Source organism: Musa acuminata, chromosome BXJ2-8, assembly GCF_036884655.1.
Source record: "Musa acuminata AAA Group cultivar baxijiao chromosome BXJ2-8, Cavendish_Baxijiao_AAA, whole genome shotgun sequence".
Taxonomy (NCBI): Eukaryota; Viridiplantae; Streptophyta; class Magnoliopsida; order Zingiberales; family Musaceae; genus Musa; species Musa acuminata.
This window is the reverse complement of record NC_088345.1, coordinates 6,753,429-6,771,280: the sequence shown is the minus strand read 5'-3', so window position 1 is coordinate 6,771,280 and position 17,852 is coordinate 6,753,429. Positions and strand designations below refer to the sequence as shown.

General features: G+C 37.1%; 2 protein-coding genes across 2 annotated transcripts; both read left to right on the top strand.

The window, feature by feature from the left end:
* The first annotated feature begins 943 nt into the window (after positions 1-943).
* Positions 944-2,970, top strand: LOC135618427 (uncharacterized). The gene is made up of 2 exons (XM_065119300.1): positions 944-1,289; positions 2,018-2,970. The coding sequence occupies exons 1-2, from the start codon at positions 998-1,000 to the stop codon at positions 2,794-2,796; spliced, it is 1,071 nt and encodes a 356-aa protein (XP_064975372.1). The 5' UTR covers positions 944-997; the 3' UTR covers positions 2,797-2,970.
* A 1,013-nt stretch (positions 2,971-3,983) lies between these two features.
* Positions 3,984-17,717, top strand: LOC103993423 (2-isopropylmalate synthase A). The gene is made up of 12 exons (XM_009413491.3): positions 3,984-4,759; positions 4,837-5,050; positions 5,138-5,218; positions 6,542-6,631; positions 6,725-6,811; positions 9,891-9,991; positions 11,970-12,003; positions 12,089-12,163; positions 13,282-13,365; positions 13,436-13,570; positions 16,913-17,058; positions 17,196-17,717. The coding sequence occupies exons 1-12, from the start codon at positions 4,053-4,055 to the stop codon at positions 17,329-17,331; spliced, it is 1,890 nt and encodes a 629-aa protein (XP_009411766.2). The 5' UTR covers positions 3,984-4,052; the 3' UTR covers positions 17,332-17,717.
* Positions 17,718-17,852: the final 135 nt, after the last annotated feature.

Sequence of the window (17,852 nt, the reverse complement as noted above, 5' to 3'; positions counted from 1 at the left end):
CTAAAACTAGAAATTCGATGCTAACTTAATATATAAGTAGGACTTACCATTGTCAAACATACGGTGAAATTAAAATTGTTTACAAAACCTTGGGTAATCTATTATAATAAATCGTTTATATTTTATGTTACATGGAGTTGAATTTGCCTATTATGTGATCAATTGTTTGACTAGCAATAATTTATTTCAAATCATGCATGATTATATTTTCTCACTACGTTGACCTTTGCTACGAATGAATCATTGTTGTCAAGCAAAAAAGAAATGATTTTACAATAACCACAACAAAGTTTTACGAAGAAGTAAAAATGTTAAGTTTATAATATAGTAATTAAGTTTTTATAAAGTAAACAAAGGTCTTTTAAAATGTTTTAATACCAAAAATAAATATTTTCCTGTAGGATAAAATTTTCATATAAGATAGAATTTTCCTTCCATGTTCATACTTATTCAGTCTTCAACATCTCGAGATTAGTTCATTTAAAGTCTGACGGGGATTACTGCGAGACTCGTGTGGCGAATCGGTGGTGGGTCCCACACATTGCTAAATGGCGGAAGTGCTTCAAAAGCGTGGATCCTGTATTCAGTCACGTACGCGAGCACCGTTTGCCTGAATTAAACTAAGAAGCCGAAGACAACAAAACGTGCATCGGCTGTGGGTCCCACACATGTTACGTAACGGAAGCGCGTGAAAAGCGTGGATCCTGTGTTAGCCTCCATAGGTGAGCACCGTTCCCCACAAAGTAAACTAACAATCCCGAGTGCGCACACGGACCGACTCGAAGAAAACTACAGGATGAGAGAGAGAGAGAGAGAGAGGCGCCCCCGACGGGACAAAGTAGGAATCCAACACCGACGTCATCTTCTCCGAACGCCCGTCCGGTTCGGTGGAGCGATGCCTGCGAAGCCGAATCCAATCCCGAAACCCCCATCCGGTTAACCAATGCTTATTTGTTTGTTTCAGAATAGGAAACCCCCCAAGTAACAGGTGTCGTCCATGTATAAAAGCGAAACCGCCTCTACTTCCTTTATCGTCTCCGGCTCCTTTGTCCACGAGCACATGATTCGCGTTACCGTATCAATCATCAAACCGCCCCCTCTATATATTTCGATCCCTTCCTCCGTCTCCTGTTGTTCTCCTCTTTTGGTTGTGGGAGTTCTTTGCCGTCGGTCAGAACCCTCTGTACCCTTGGAGATGGGTGATCGGTGGGGATCGCTTGGGGCCGACTCGCGTTACCGAGATGGAGAAGCTCGCGGGCGCAACTCCAGGAAGCCGCCGCACCCCCCTGGTATGTTTTCTTTTCCCTTCTAACGTGTTAGGGGATGATGGCGGATGTAATAATTTTTTGGATTGATTTCATTCGCTTACTAAATGCTTGTTTTGATGTACGAGGTCGGGATGCAACCGTGAAATAGTTTCTTCTGTAGCGATTCAACTTAGTAGGAGATTGAATGGTGGATCTTTTTTCTCATTTGTAAACAAAAGATCAGTAATACGAAGGAGCTTTCCTTTTTTTATTCTGTCTTTTCTTCTCTATGTGAATTCTCGTAGACGGGAAAATCTTGTGTTCAGGTCGATCCACTCTGTTTGGTTTCGGAACGTTAGGGATTTCTTGATTATGGCGTTGTTTAGTCTTTTTATGAAAGAAATAACAATTGTCCGGCTTGCCACAGATAATCTTAAGACTACATAGGTTTTGCATTATATGAACTTGGAATAATTACCGATGGTTGTGTGATAAAAGGTGGTACATCGTATCCAATTATTTTCAGTTCACGCTTGTGATGAGAACATTTTTAAGAAGGGAATGATTAACGAACTGCTTGTGATGTATATAGTGTGTTGACACTAATCACGTCACCTAGTGCTGTTGTATGCTAATGATTATGTTTAGACAACCTTAAGTTAATTGTGATCACCAGCCTAGGTTTTTAATTTTTAGGCCATGTACATGTGTAAATTGCAGCTTTTCGGCTTTCGGTATTGGTTCTAATAATTTTGTGTTGTAAATTGCAGGACCTGGTCGTATTTTAGTTCCTTCATGGGTGAAGAAATTCTATACTGATGTATGCGGAATAAAATTGAAGACTCTGTGTGAAAACCAGAGATATACGGGCATGTACAAGAATGTTCTTGAGTGGGATGATTCGGCAGCACTAGAGGCTTTTCAAAATGCCAAGGCCAGGTTCTTTGCGCAGTACCATGATCTCCCTTGCGACATCCCTTTGCCTGATCCAGATATGTACATCGTCCAGGTTGACCATGATTCTCCGATTGATCCAGAACTAGTTGCAGATTTGGAGAAACAGCCATCGGTGCCAACAGATGTGCACGGTGTGGCAGGTAGTGGCCTCAACTCGGCTCCTGGTTTAAGTGAATATTGGGATATGTGTCGTGTACAAGATATTCAGCCCACCGGATGGGATGATGAAGTGGAACCTGAACCTAGAAATCAGGATAGAAAAGATGGAGTTAGCAACACATGGAATAAAAGTGGTGGGCATTGGGATGAAGCGGCTGCTCAGAATGATCCATGGAGTAATGGAGACAATAATTGTGTGGATAATGGTAGGAATATTTCATATGGAACCTGGGAGAACAGAAATTCTAAGTGGGTTGAAAGAAACAGAAGGAAAAGAGATTCAGGAGGTCACCAGGGACTGACATTTACAAAACCAAGCTATCAAACAGGTTCTTATCAAGCAAAAGATAGTTCGAGAAACTGTAGACGAAGAAATCAGACAAATTATCACTATGAGAAAGGAGTTTATGCTGGACAGTTTTTGACTTCATAAAATTTTTGTTTCATTTCAAGCTTCCTTCATCATGTTATAGTTTATACATTATACAAATATTATATATATGTATATATAAATAATATTTGTATAATGTATAGTACTTGTGGTGATGGTGTTCGACCTTATAAATTGTTGTGTCAATATGTAATCATATATATATATATTATAGTACCTGTGGTGATGGTGTTTGACCGTATAAATTGTTGTGTCAATATGACCCAGAGAATCTTGAGACACTGGAACAGTGGACTAATGTTTTATCAAGTGTGTTAGTATTTGCTGCGTAAAGTTTGTGCATAAAATGTGGTTGATCTTTAGTGAATTTTTTATGTTCATTACATTCATAATTTTATTTTTTTATGTTCATTACATTCAATATTATGAATCTCAACATTACCTCATCATAAGATGATGTACTGTTACTGATTGTATTGGGTGGTCTTCCCAACACTAATACATCATATCAAAATATCAATGTTATGATGAGGTAATATAGTGATGAGATTTGATGCATGCACAAAATGTCAAGAACATCATTAAAATATCATGATGATGACACCTCAAAGACTGGTGAAACTAATATATACAATCGTTTCTAATTATAGTTGGTAATTACAAATTATTCCTAAGTGATTATCAAAAGTGAAAATAAAGATGTTATATCATCAAACAACCAAAATTAATTTTAGATCCTCTTAACTGGACTAATAACTATTTTAAAAACTTTCTGATAATAACAACTAGAAAATTTCTAAAGTGAGATGTCTGTGAATGATTTTTCATAATTCGAAAGTCATATTAAGCACCTAATAAATTTTATTTTTTTATGTTCATTACATTCAATATTATGAATCTCAATATGTTAAAGAATTTCAGTTGATATTAATAATAAAATATGTAAGTTCTATATTAAGTTTTAGTAATAAAGAATTTCGCTGAACCGTCCATTCCATCCCTTGCTCGCATCTCAACCATCCGTCGGATTCGGTCAATATCAAATATTTTATTCGAATGAGATGGACGGTTAAGATGGTCCGGGGAAATGAGATGGACGGTTTCTTTGGGAGTTATCGGTACTGCACATGCGTCGAATTTGCTTTCATCGAATTTGCATTCATCGAATTACGTCCCGTCGCCTTCCAAACGTACGTGCCAAAAGTAACGCGATAAACCCATTGAACCCTATCCTTATTGCTCGTTTCAGCCCCCCTTTCCACCTATTTTGTCCCGACGCTCGACGCCCGCCGCCGCTCATGGCGTTCTCCCTCGTCTTCTCAAACCCTAGTAAGTCCTTCTCCTTCCCCAGCTGCGTCCATCGCCACCACGTTAACATTCCCCGCTCCGCTGTTCTCGCTAACACATGGCTCTCCCCTCCCTCCTCGCGCTTCTTTTCGATTCCCAGCCCCTCGCCCCTTCCTAAACCATGGAGCCGCTCCGGAGGTGCACTGAAATGCTCCCTCCCCTCGCTGCCCGAGTACATCCCCAATCACATCCCCGACCCCAACTATGTCCGCATCTTCGATACCACCCTCCGTGACGGCGAGCAATCCCCCGGCGCCACCATGACCAGCAACGAGAAGCTCGTCGTCGCCCGTCACCTCTCCCGCCTCGGTGTCGACATCATCGAGGCCGGTTTCCCGGCTTCCAGCCCGGATGACCTCGACGCCGTCCGCTCAATAGCTATCGAGGTCGGGAACCAACCCGTGGGCGAGGACGGCCATGTGCCGGTGATTTGTGGGCTCGCGAGGTGCAATAAGAAGGACATTGATGCGGCATGGGAGGCGGTTCGCCATGCGAAGAAGCCGAGAGTGCACACGTTTATAGCCACGAGCGAGATCCATTTGCAGCATAAGCTGAGGAAGACGAGGGAGGAGGTGGTGAACATTGCGCGTGAGATGGTGGCTTATGCCAGGAGTCTTGGATGTCAGGACATCGAGTTTAGCCCTGAGGATGCTGGAAGGTCTTGTGCTCTCTTAGTACTCGAATTTGTCTATTTAAGAAGTTTACATTCTGATTGTAGTGGTTATGATCTTTCAGGTCTGATAGAGAATTTATATATCATGTTCTGGAGGAAGTAATTAAAGCTGGGGCAACGACGCTGAACATCCCAGACACTGTTGGGTATACTCTTCCATCCGAATTCGGAAAGTTAATTGCCGACATAAAGGCAAACACCCCTGGCATTGAAAATGCCATCATATCAACTCACTGCCAGAATGATCTTGGACTAGCAACTGCAAACACATTAGCAGTATGTATCTTGCTTCCTAGCATACTGTTGTCATGTATAATTTTTACCAGCGTCTTTGCACTCACTTATTGGGCAATCTAATCTCAGGGCGCTTATGCAGGGGCAAGACAACTAGAGGTCACTGTCAATGGAATTGGCGAAAGAGCTGGAAATGCTTCTTTGGAGGAGGTATTTAATTTCATTACCCAAGGGCCATTAGTTTATGTTCTAAAAATAGTACTGTAAGCTGATGATGCTTTTAGACTACAGATATGTTGTATAATGAAAATATTGAAGACATTTTCTGTTTGGCTTTGTCACAAATTCTTATTATTTCTTTGGATCTATCATTTGCCAAAAATTATTATTTTGATAGGATTAGTGTCTTTTGTTAAACACCTTTTTCTGAATGAAGGAGGACATCAGTATGACTTTGAACCTCAATAACCATTGGAAGAATGTTATATTTGATTTGTCTACTCAAACTTTATTGATTCTGTCAGAAATGAAGCTATGCTATTGCTCAACTGAATATTTGATTTTTTTTCTTGTTTACCAAAAGATACAAAAGAAAATTTAGGTATTCCCTGTCTGTTTTGAAGATGAATCATTTTTGAAGTGCCAACAATATAAGACTGACAGTCTCATGCATAGTTGGTGAAGACAGACACTGGTTGTTTTCTTTGTTACAAAGATGAAGCATTTAGACAATACATGAAGCAGCGACTTTAAGCATATGCATATGGGATGCATATATACACACTATAGATGCATATACAAAATCTGTGAACCTAATTAAGATAAATTATTGTGAAGCGGTTCAAAAAACTAAAACGAACTATATATCTGGAGTTGAATAGATTACTAATCCAAAGCAACTATCTTAGAATAAACAACTAGCTTATTAACTCTAAAACATATTTCATTTCATTGGAGAGAATTCAATCATGTTTTGACCGCATGCCATTTTCCATGAGATCTTCAAAATGAATTATAATTTGGAGCCAATTGTTCTTCCAGAACTCATTTATCTTTAGTACAGTGAATGAAAGAATTTGCATTGTTAATTTAATACTTCATTTTTAAACAGATAATCAGTTTTTTGGTCACATGCAACATAATATGGTGATGCTAATATTTTCATGGCAAGTGTCTTTATGCTAAAAGTTGATCGAATTAAATTGGTTCCTTTGAAATTCCAATGTAGCTCATCTTTGCTTGTTCACAGTTCTTGCTCTATCGTGGTGCACTAGAAATTAGGTCCGCTTTACATTCTGACTCCATTCTGCCAAAGTCCATTTCATGGTTGAATTTTGCCACTGTGCCAGGATATTTTAAACTGGCAAATGTAAATTATGATGATTATGGAAGATGTACAACTTAATTAAGATGATTTTTTTGTCAGGAAGCAAATTCTCTGCAGTTCTAAAGTTACAATTACTAATTTGCTTTCTTTTACGTCTTTTTACCTCTTATAAATCTTTCATCATCCTTTATTTTGCAACATTGTAGGTTGTTGTAGCCATGAAGTGCCGTCAGGAACTCTTGGGAGGGTTATATACTGGAATTAATACAAAACATATTTTCATGGCAAGCAAGATGGTAATTGTAGCTGTTTTGTTTCTGAAGTTTTTATATTTTCTAGAGAATGAGTTGCTTGTGCAATTTTCTCAACATTTAGTTTTGATGTTGCAGGTGGCAGAGCATACCGGACTGCATGTACAGCCACATAAAGCTATTGTTGGTGCTAATGCTTTTGCTCATGAAAGTGGCATCCACCAGGTTCACGATAATTCATGGTCATTAAGATATAGATGTTACTTCTGTTTTAAATTATTGTGTTGCTTAATGCTCTATATAATGGCTTAGTTCTACTGTGACTGCATCAACATTTAGGTCTAGTGTCATACTTTATTTGTTTGATGTATCTAAATCTTTTTTGTCCTAATCATGTGTATGCAATGTCATAAAGCAGATGAAAGAACATCCAGGCCTTCTCCCATCTGGATCTAAATTGATCAAGAAAATAATATAACAATGAAATGTGAAAAATGCAAATAACAGGAAAATATCTGAAATTTATAAATAAAATAGTGGCTGCTGAAAATTCTTTTAACTTATATTCTTAGAGTACCTTTTGAAATCGCAAATGTAATTAAGGTGTTAAACATTAAAATTATATAAGAGACAGAGATAAATTCATAAAAAGATTATAAATTGTTTATGTAATAGATAACTTTTAGATATAAGTCATACAAAAGGATAAAATCAATGCACATGTAGATTTGAACATATTGATAGACCCCACTGTAGTCTTGATGTTTCTCTAATTATTAAATGTGTGAAGTATTAGATAATATAAACACAACTAGAGAAAAAAATTATTTGAAGATAGTGGTCACGATTAATCGAGGAGAGCTCTTTGACTTATAGTGTCTCCTGTCCAAACCTTTAAAATTGTTGGGAGATAATTTCATTTGGCCTCAAGGGAGCCCTCCATCAAATTTTGCAGAAACAAAGATCCTAGTGGACCACAAAATCTCAAGCTTTCGATTGATGATTAAGATGATTTACTTTAAGATGAGACTGAGATGGTGGTATTGCTAGGAAGCAATATTTTAGTGATTGAAAAGGATTATGATATAGTCATTCTCAATTGTCAGATAATCATGTTGATCATATTGCGACTCAACATTAGCCATCTTAGAGCTAGCCAAAGGGTCATGGCTGGTCAAGCTAGGGGCCTGACTGCACTTGTAAAGCATATACATTTTATTTAGAAGTGATAAGTTCTAGAGGTAAAACAAAAAAAGGGTGGTAGACATTTTTAGGGTGTCATTACCCATCTTCTTGGTTTTAGACATTAAAACACTGAATAGGCTTCATATTTAATTTATAAATAAAATTATTTGTTAGTCAAACATATTCAAAGAAAATGAAGAAGAAAATAAGCCTAGATTGCAAGGCAGCTTGCGTTGTCTTTTTACCAGGAGAAGGGGATAAAAAGTGAACAACTGAATGAGTAATAAATGGGATAATTTTTATTGTTTATTCCAAGGATTATGTCTCTTACCAATACTGATGACGGTTGGACCGTCATGGTACACAATATGGTACAATGTACTTAGTATCTAGATAAGATGATATCTATTGGTCCCACGTGAATCACTACACAGAGAGAGAGAGAGAGAGAGAGAGAGAGAGAGAGAGAGAGAGAGAGAGAGAGAGAGCTACAGATAAGGGAGGATGCAATGTGGAACTAGCAACACGGACGAGGGGTGGCAATATAGGAAGAAGATGGAAAAGAAGAAAGTGGAGGAGGTGATATAGGAGAGAGGAAGAGCAAAAAAGGAGAAAAATGACTTAATTGTTGTTAGGCATTTAAAAAATAAAAAAAGGACCCAACACCGGCATTGGTTGTAGGCTTACTTCTTGTAAGCCTAGTATGGTGAGCTCAATGAACAATAAACTTATTTACGGATTGAACTAAACCAGTGATTTCAATAGGCGCTCGGGCGCTCGCCTAGGCGCTCGGGCGAGGCGAGGCGAGGCCCGAGCGCCTCGCTTCATGTCCAAGCGCCTCACTTCAATGAGGCGCCGCCTAGGCGCTCGCCCGAGCCTAGGCGTCGGGCGCTTTGGGCGAGCGCCCGGGTTAAACCAAGCGACCGAACCAATGTTTTACGTCTTGTTCGGTCTCCGGTGCTTTAGTTGGTTCAATCGGACCAACTAAATCACCGATAGGCTCCCTCACACGATTTCCCCGACTTCCCCAACCTTAACACTCGCGATTTGCCGTCGAGATTTCTTCTCCGTTGTCGCTGCTCTCTGCTGCTGCTGCCACTGTCGCTACTCGCCGCTGCCACAATCGTCGCTCATCGTTGTTGTCGTTGCTCACCGCTCACAACTCCCACTCCCGCTATCGCTCGTCGCTCCCGCTCTCGCTACTACTGTCGTTGTTTTAGTAGCCTCGGTCTTCTCACACTTTTCTCACTATACTGTTAATAGTATATTAACAATATATTGCTAACTGTATACTAATAATAATATTTTTATTTATTAGATTAATAATATATTATTTTGACTTTAATACTATTAATTTTTTTATTTAAAGTTATTGTTAGGTTTCATAATAAATGACAAGTGTACAGAGCAACTCAATAGATTTGATGTAAAATTTTATTGTTTTGATTTTTGAGACTTTTTATTAATATGACATTGTGATTTTGTACTCGATTTTCTTAATTTAATAGTATATTTTTTATTTAAATAATTATATTAATTATATTATATATTTTTATATTTTAGCGTCTCGCTTCGCTCGGGTGAGGGCCTAGCGCCTCGGGCGTTTTTGGACCTTGGCGCCTAGTGCATTTTAAATCATTGGACTAAACAAAATTGCTCGATCTGCTGACCAGTCGATAGTCAAACCGATGAGTTCTGGTTTGTTTCAACCAGTACAACCACAACCACAACCACAACCAATGTGTCTGCCTAGGTGTTGAGCAACCGTGCAAACTATATTGAGGCTTAGGTTATTTGTGAACTTTCAAATCCTATCTAAGGTAGTTATTTGATTTGACCTCAAAGTTGTTTTTCAACGCACTGACTAATTTTTTTATATGGTTTTTTCAGTACATACTAATTCTTGTTTATGGTTTTTTCACCTTATGTTGAAGTGTTGGAACTTTGTCTTTCCGTTATGTTTTCAGAAGCTTGTCATTTATATTATAAGTGAAAGGTGCTCTTAAGAATAGAGAAGTTCTATGTGGTTATAACTCTTGGCAAATTGAATTATCCTGGTTTGTGCTATTCTTTTTTTTTTTCCTTTACACATAAAAAATTCTCACCTAGTGTTTTGCAGGATGGGATGCTTAAACACAAGGGTACATATGAGATCATTTCTCCAGAAGATATTGGATTATCTCGTTCCAATGAGTCTGGCATTGTTCTTGGAAAGCTTAGGTATGGATTATGACTTTTGATTATTGCTTCTTTTTTTCTTACAGGGTATCTCGATGGTAGCAAAAGATACATATAACTGATCCTAATTAGTTGGGACTTTATGACTTTGTTGTTCTTTTTTATACAGGATGTTACTAAATAGATACTTAGCACTTCTATTATAATGAGAACTACCCTAATCTTTGTATGTGAGATTACTATTCTTGCATCTAGATAATTATTATTTTTATTGTTTTGGATGATTGACTATCAACTTTTTAGTTTTAGAATGTCATTGCAAAGTTTTGTTGTTGTTAGTCATCTTGTCCTTAATTTCCCTACTGTAGAGAGCTGATGGAGAAAGATCGATATAGCTAACCCTAAATAATTTTCTTATCACTACTGCTACAGAGCAGATGGCGAAAGATCCATATAGCCGATCCTAAATAGTTGGGTTATTATGACTTTGTTGATGTTGTTGTTATTATTATTGTTGTGTTAGTCATTTTGTCCTTAATTTCTTAACTTTGTTTACAAAATACAAGCATGTCTTCTTTCACATAGGACATCTCGTTGACAATTTGGCCTAAAGTATGTTTGTTGATGGTTAATGTTCTAAGAAGTGGTTGTAGTATACATGCAGTCAAAATACCACAGGGCCCACATGCAGTATTCAGGTGCACATGTGGTAGATATTAAAATGTTAAGAAAACTTATTGTCATGGTATTTGTGATTACAGGATAAGTTACCAGATTCAAACAAAAGTTTATCTGTGAATATTATATTAACAGTGTACTGTGCTATAAAAATAAAGTCATCGTGTCTTTTGATAAAGTTTTCTGAGATCTTCCTCTGCCACCTTTTGATTTTCTAGTCCTAACCAACACATTATAATCTTGTCCAAGGTTCATAATTTTGTACCGTATCGGCGTTTCTAGTTTTGCTCGATATGGTACGGTATGAACATAGAACAATTTATATGGGTTTCTAACTGTAGACATGCTAAATAATAGATAACAATCTCCCTTTTGAAAGTTTAGATGCAAATTTTGTTGGCATTTTATTGTTTTTGGAAATAAATGTTGTTAAAAGATTCTGACATGACCTGGTTAATGAATTTCTTTACATAGTACTACAACTCCCTCTCTCTTACAAATGCCTAGACAAAATGATATTATCATATTTACTTAGAACTTCATCTTATATGTTTATTTTGATGAAATTTCATAGGCATCTGTCTTTTGGATGCTGAGAAACAATTGCACCAAGACACATGTAGTGCATGTTCCTAGCAAGAGCAAGTTCTTTTCATATTATTTACTTTTTTCTCAAGTGTAATTTATTTTAGACATCCAAAAATGTCGTAGTAGTCTTGAGCCAAACTTAGATTTTATAGAAGTGAAACTATGCGCTTAAAACATTACTTTGAGTAGAAGATATTTCGTGATGGTAGTTTCTAGATAACAAACATGCCCTTGCTTCTTTGGAAGGGAGACCTACTGCACCAGATCCTGCCAAATGCAGGATCCCCTTGTAAGGTTGTTTTAGTGCATGAACCCTTCATCATTCAGTTCATAATGAAGCAATCTTACCATAATTCCAAATATTTGTGCTTCTAGTATCTGTTTTATTTATTTTTGTATTCATTTGAAGTGAGTTTAGATGCATAATTATGAATTTCACAAGAAGGTGAAGATTGAATGGGCTATCTCTAGTGTTCAAACGAGGACTAATATTTTTGTGCCATATATCTAAGATATTTTGTGATACATTGCCATCTTCTAATAGGTTTGTGAAAAATATCATCTGTTGTAGTGCTCATATTTCTTTTGCTGATTCTGCTATTGAGCGTTTATGATCTAACTGGATATTGAAAAATCTGCTCGAAGTCTATATCTTTGTTCTATATCAATATTCTATTAACAGAATGTTTTTGGTGATGGTGTAAGAATTTTCTTTTCCTGATAGAATAATACCTTAAATATTCTCTCTTTACAGTGGACGTCATGCTTTGAGATCAAGACTATTGGAGGTACATCTGATTGTCTTTGTCTTTTATAATTTCTCCCATGGCAGTCTTAGATACATCATGATGAATTTGTAACTTGTGTTTTTAGTTTGGGTATGACATCAGTGGAAAGGAACTTGATGATGTCTTCAAACGCTTCAAAGAAGTTGCTGAGAAGAAAAAGGTGAGAAGTACAGACTGAATAATATTCTGGCAGTTGAAATTTATTTGTTTGGTTGTTTTCTGTTGTGCATAAATTATTTCATATTCGAAAAGAAACATAGCTTTTATATATTGCTGTACTTTCTTGTAATAGAAGATGAGTAGATGCTTATTGGTGAAGTAAACTTAGCATTCTTTTATCCATATCATTAAATCCACTTTTTTCCCCTAGTTTCTTCACCTTGTAAAATGTATTGTATCATATTGGTACCAATTGCATAGAAACTACCACAAAGCATTCACTGCTGTGGGTGCACATTATTGAGGTAAAATGAAGTCACTTTTGAAACAGTACTTTACTACAGTGAAGTTTGTGGATCACAACCAGGGGCATGCATGCTACTAATTATGCATATTTGATTGTCTGTTTGGTTGTTTTCCAAGTTGATAAATTCAAGATCGTTGTAAAAGAAATAATTTGGATTTTGTTATATCATTTTTCGTTAATCTTATTTAAGGTTTCTTCTTTTTGACTTATTTGATTATAAGTTGTTATGATATTTCTAATTTAGTACTCAGTTCATGAATAAGTCAAAGAAGTTGTTTCTCTTTGCAATTTTCCATAAAACCATTTCTTTCTTACATGACTTGCCTTTAGTGCAACTTACATGGGCTATCTGTGCTTGCGTTGCTCAAAGGTCTAAGCAGCAATTTAATGTCTGTTTTGTAAGCCTGTCAAAATCATGGGTGATATCTCTGTATTGTGCTGTCCATTGCTCATACTAGCACTTGCAAGGTTGTATGCCTGGAGGTGCATGGAGCAAATTTGATGTGTGCTGTTCTGTTGATGCATTGGCATGATACAACAGCCACCTCCATGCATTGACATGATTTGAGGCACATGAATATCTATAGCTGGCTAGTAATTCATTTGTGGAGTACATACAATGGTAAATGCAATAGTGTGCGGTATGGCCTTTGCGAAGTAGCATTATGAGGTTATGGTCGATTAGGAACTTGTCTTCCATTATTTCAGAAGGAGAGACATAGCTAGTCCAAAGCACCATTGACTTGAAATTGTGCCTTAAATAATTTTCACAAGCATGCTTATTGCTAAGAGACTCCTGTTTATGATGACAGCGCATATCCGATGAAGACCTAGAAGCACTAATATCTGATGAAATATTTCAACCTCCTGTCATTTGGTCTCTCAGCGAGTTACAGGTGATCTTGTACTGACATTTTACACTTTTTAACTTGCCCAATGTAAATTACTAACTTTTTCATTGGAAAGGCTACATGTGGAACACTTGGCCTATCTACCGCAACTGTAAAATTGGTATCTTCTGACGGAGAGGAGAAAATTGCATGCTCAATTGGTACTGGTCCTGTTGATGCAGCATATAAAGCCATTGACAGCATAGTCCAGGTGAGGATTGAGAATTCTGAACTCTTGAATTTTCTATCATTGAATATTTTTCTATTATAAACAGGAGTCTATGATAGTCATAGACTCCTGTTTATGATGACAGCATAATCTCCCTTTATATCCTTTGCTACCTACTCTGCTATTATCTTCTCTCGACTGCTTTGATTGTTGATATCATCAAATTCCAATCTGTTATTGTCTAAATTCTTGGCCTTATAGCCAAAATTTGGTCGTTATCAACTATAACCTATCAAATTAATCATAGTTGACCAATTTTGAACAAGTTTAGGCGATGTGTTAGTTGCAAAAATGTAGAAGATGGAGATGTTGAAATGGGAGAACGACAAAAAAGAAACGTATGAGGCTATGACTATGGCTGTGAATATGGATGTTGATATCTTTGTGTATTCTATATGTTACAGTTGTTAAGTTTGTAGTTTGCCATTTTTGCAACTTTCATGTCCCACCACTGATAAAACATGGAAAATAATATTAAAGAAGAAAAGGAATAGACTTTTACCTTTAAAGAAAATAGATGTCATAATAGACAAGGGAGACAATATAGCAAAAAACAACTACTCTCAAATACATGAGGGGTATCTTTGGGTAAAATTTTTTATTAGTTGTCTTTGAATTGCCTCATTTCATCTACACAAAATTACAGAAGATTCGGACCTACAATTGGTTGCTTAACTTTCTTTAAATATAAGTTCTTAACACAGTAATAGTTACCATGGATTAAATATCATCATATTTAGTCCATGGTAAGCTTGCCTCATATCTGTCAGTTTAAAATCTCGTTGCGATTAAACCTGTTTTGGAAGATGTTAACTTGAAAGCATACGGAAGAGTGTAGTGGATGTATAGCAAGTAAAGCAGTTTACAGTTAAGGTAAATAGCAAAACAGAAATGCAAATCGAATTATAACGGTTCAGTTGTCGTGACCTATATCCACTCTACCGATTCCCCTTCTGTCGAGGCCATCGGCATCCACTAACGATCTTCCTTCAATGGGCGAAGATCAACTACCCTTACAACTTGATTCTTCTTTTGATAAGTTTAGGAGAGAACCTTTACAACCCCCACAACCTCCTCTCTTAAACTTCACTAACACTTAGAGTTTGAGAGGAGTTCATACAAGATTATAGCAGCGTTTTTTTTCTGCGAATTCACGGCCCGAAGCCTTCTGTCGATACGTCGACCGTTCGTTCGGCCCAACGTCCAATCTTCTGACATGTTTGTTCCGGTCCAACGTTCGATTCCTCCTGCTTTAATCAATGTCTTTTTTGACTGACGTTAGCCCTGCGTTACTCAAAACGCTCATTAGATCACAAACACTATCAATTGGTTTCATCATCAAAATTCGAGATTCAACAAAACCATCCATTATTAAACAGTTTTATAGGATATCAAGAAGAAGAATAGGTGATTTTGCTTGGCTTGATCCATTTTATCCTGTACCACCCAGTATGCTTTCCAAATTATGATATCGAGTTATAGCTGACCAGTAAACACAAGCTTATCAGGCACTAAGCATATGCTTACTCGATTTTGTCCCTCATTTTTCTTCCACCTGAAAAATTTAGCTCTTTCCTTTCTTTCACTCAATCTCTCTCAAACTTCTCAATCTCCCACAATTTCTCTTTCGAACCTCTAAATCTTGAACTTCATTGTATTTCTTTAAAGATAAATCTGAAGCTTAAATTCAGAATTAGTTGTTAGTTATTGAAGATTTAAGCTTTGTTCTATGTTCTTTCTTAGGAACATGATTTAATTGTTTTCATAAAAGCTTGAGTTCTAAATCAAGTCATTTCCTTCTTTTACTTCTGGGTTGAAATGGACCCAGAATAATGCAAAGTTGGAAGATCTACCTTATTCTTTGTTGGATCAACTCAGGTATGGTCGAGATTTGTTTGGATATGATCGAGACTTGCATAGATCTAGGCTAGATTCAAATGTATCTGATCAAAAGATCCATACTTATTTGCCCTAGATTTGTGTAGATTTAGGAAATATTTGCATAGATCAAAGCCAGATCCACATAGATGTAGGTTTCATTCTTGCGTATCCACCCTAGGTCCATGAGGATCCAACCAAAGATCATGATCTATGCTTGACCATAATTTTAATCCATGATAATTACTATGCAAATATTTTTTCATGATATGGCTAATGTTTATTTTTAAATAAATGTACAATAATTGTTCTTTATTATTGCTATTGTTATAGTTCATATTGGTGTTTATCTTACATTTTGATTTCATGTCCTTTTAGCATATAAATGTTATTTTCTTTTCAAATTTCAGTTTTTTAAAGTTCTAAGATTCTGCTATCATACTTCTTATATTTTTATTTTAAGTTATTTTTTGTCGATTCTGAATCCATTTATTTAATTTGACAGATCGTAGTTGTATCTAGTCAATTTAGTACCATTGCTTTGCACACACTGTGTTGCAGTCCTTTCTTTCAATAGCTAGGGTTGTGGTCCAAGCATCCCTAGTACCCGGAGTTAATCCTACTGGTCTAGCAGGAGTCCAATTCCCTCCAAGATCGTGTGAACCCCCAAAAAGGGGGGTCAGTGTCAACAAAATACCCCGTAACTAGTATGATTCTTTCCTGAAATTTGTGGATTGGCTTGATCGAAAGTACAGCTCAGGGTTCCTCCCTGATGTCCTTCGCCATTCCAACAGTGATCGAGTATGTGCAGGGAAAAAAGTTGCTGGATATGTACATAGAGAGAAAAGAGGATGCTGGTAGGTAGCTGATAAGCAGGGAGTGGTTTAGATAATGTTTTCCATGTGATCTGTTTCTGCTGACAAAATAAGACTCAACCTGTCCATATGTACATTGAAATTATCAACTTGGAACTCGGGCATTGTTGGATAGATTGATTGAGAAAGCTTCGTAGAGCTATTTATTCAATGTTATTTTGTCATTGCAATATATTTTGCATAATTCCCAAGTCTTTGGCCTTAGTATGTTTTGAAATGGAAGCTAAAAGACTGATGTTGCAAGAATTAATTTTGATGATTATTTCAATTGTTTTAAATTTGAACAAGTGGTCACTACAAAGGGGGATGTTGAACAGTCAAATACACAAGGGCGAACTTCATGGGTTCAAGGGTGCATATCATAAATCAAGGGCCAATAATTTGATCCCATAATTTTTAAATCCAGCTCCCAAACCGCCGAATTATTGAGTACCAGCAGTGTCAGACACAATATCATAACGGTGATTACTTTCATGGATGGTGGACTTGCGGATTTCTCCATTAGAGTCTACCTCACTGCCTTGTTTGTTATGTATCTATATAACACCATAACGGTGTTTTACATCTGCAGGTACATGCAGTTCTAAAGGAGTATGCTATGAATGCCGTAACTGAAGGCATTGATGCAATTGCAACCACCAGAGTAGTCATAAGTGGGGATGATAGCTATACATCGATGCATGCGTTAACCGGAGAAACTATGCGCCGGACTTTCAGGTTTTGTTTGTTTTAATTATTTTTTCCATGTTCTCATTTTCATCTCTAGGTGCACTATGAAGGCATGCTATTGATTTCTTTCTTACGATCAATGATCCTCTTCATGTTGAATGAGCACCCCTTATCATTTTCCTCAGTGGAAGTGGAGCTTCGATGGATGTTGTTGTTTCGAGTGTTCGGGCCTACATAAGTGCACTAAACAAGATGCTCGGTTTCGTGTCTGCCATGAGAGCTTCGAAGGAAAACACTGAAAAGCAGAACATCTCCCACTGAGTTATATATGTTGCCTTCCAGAGACCAGAATGCGTGTTCCTTGATGTACATAGCAGGCTGGGTATTGTTTAATCTTCCATGATCCGAAGCAAGACCTCTAGTAACTACTAGGGCTTTGCAATTGTTGGTAAAAGGCCTTGCTAGTTGTTTTGCATATTTATCTAAATATGGACTCTTGTTCACCAAATTCATTTCCATTAGGACCTTAAGGTGGTGGTGCACGTATCCTTTTGCTACCTCGAATCCCCATTGAAACTATAGACCTTGTGATTCCCGCCCTGTCCTCTTTTCTCATGTAAACTTGGGATGAAACTATAGACCTTTAGATAGTACAACTGTGTTATTTCATAAAGATGGCAGCTATATAAAGCTCCATTTGATTTGCATGTTTTGCAGGGATTTGTCCATAGTTCGTTTGCTGCAGCCTGTGATACTAATGCTTGTAACAGTGTAGGTTCATGTTATCGGCACGGTGGACACCCCTATATGAAAGAAATTTAGTTTGTAGTTATCTAAGCTTT

Bases quoted from the DNA above. Each gene is read 5' to 3' on its own strand.
- LOC135618427 (XM_065119300.1), top strand. From the start codon at position 998: ATGTATAAAAGCGAAACCGCCTCTACTTCCTTTATCGTCTCCGGCTCC. The intron at 1,290-2,017 runs GTATGTTTTCTT...TGTAAATTGCAG, and splicing joins GAAGCCGCCGCACCCCCCTG to GACCTGGTCGTATTTTAGTT.
- LOC103993423 (XM_009413491.3), top strand. From the start codon at position 4,053: ATGGCGTTCTCCCTCGTCTTCTCAAACCCTAGTAAGTCCTTCTCCTTC. The intron at 5,219-6,541 runs GTATTTAATTTC...GCAACATTGTAG, and splicing joins GAAATGCTTCTTTGGAGGAG to GTTGTTGTAGCCATGAAGTG. The intron at 6,812-9,890 runs GTTCACGATAAT...AGTGTTTTGCAG, and splicing joins ATGAAAGTGGCATCCACCAG to GATGGGATGCTTAAACACAA.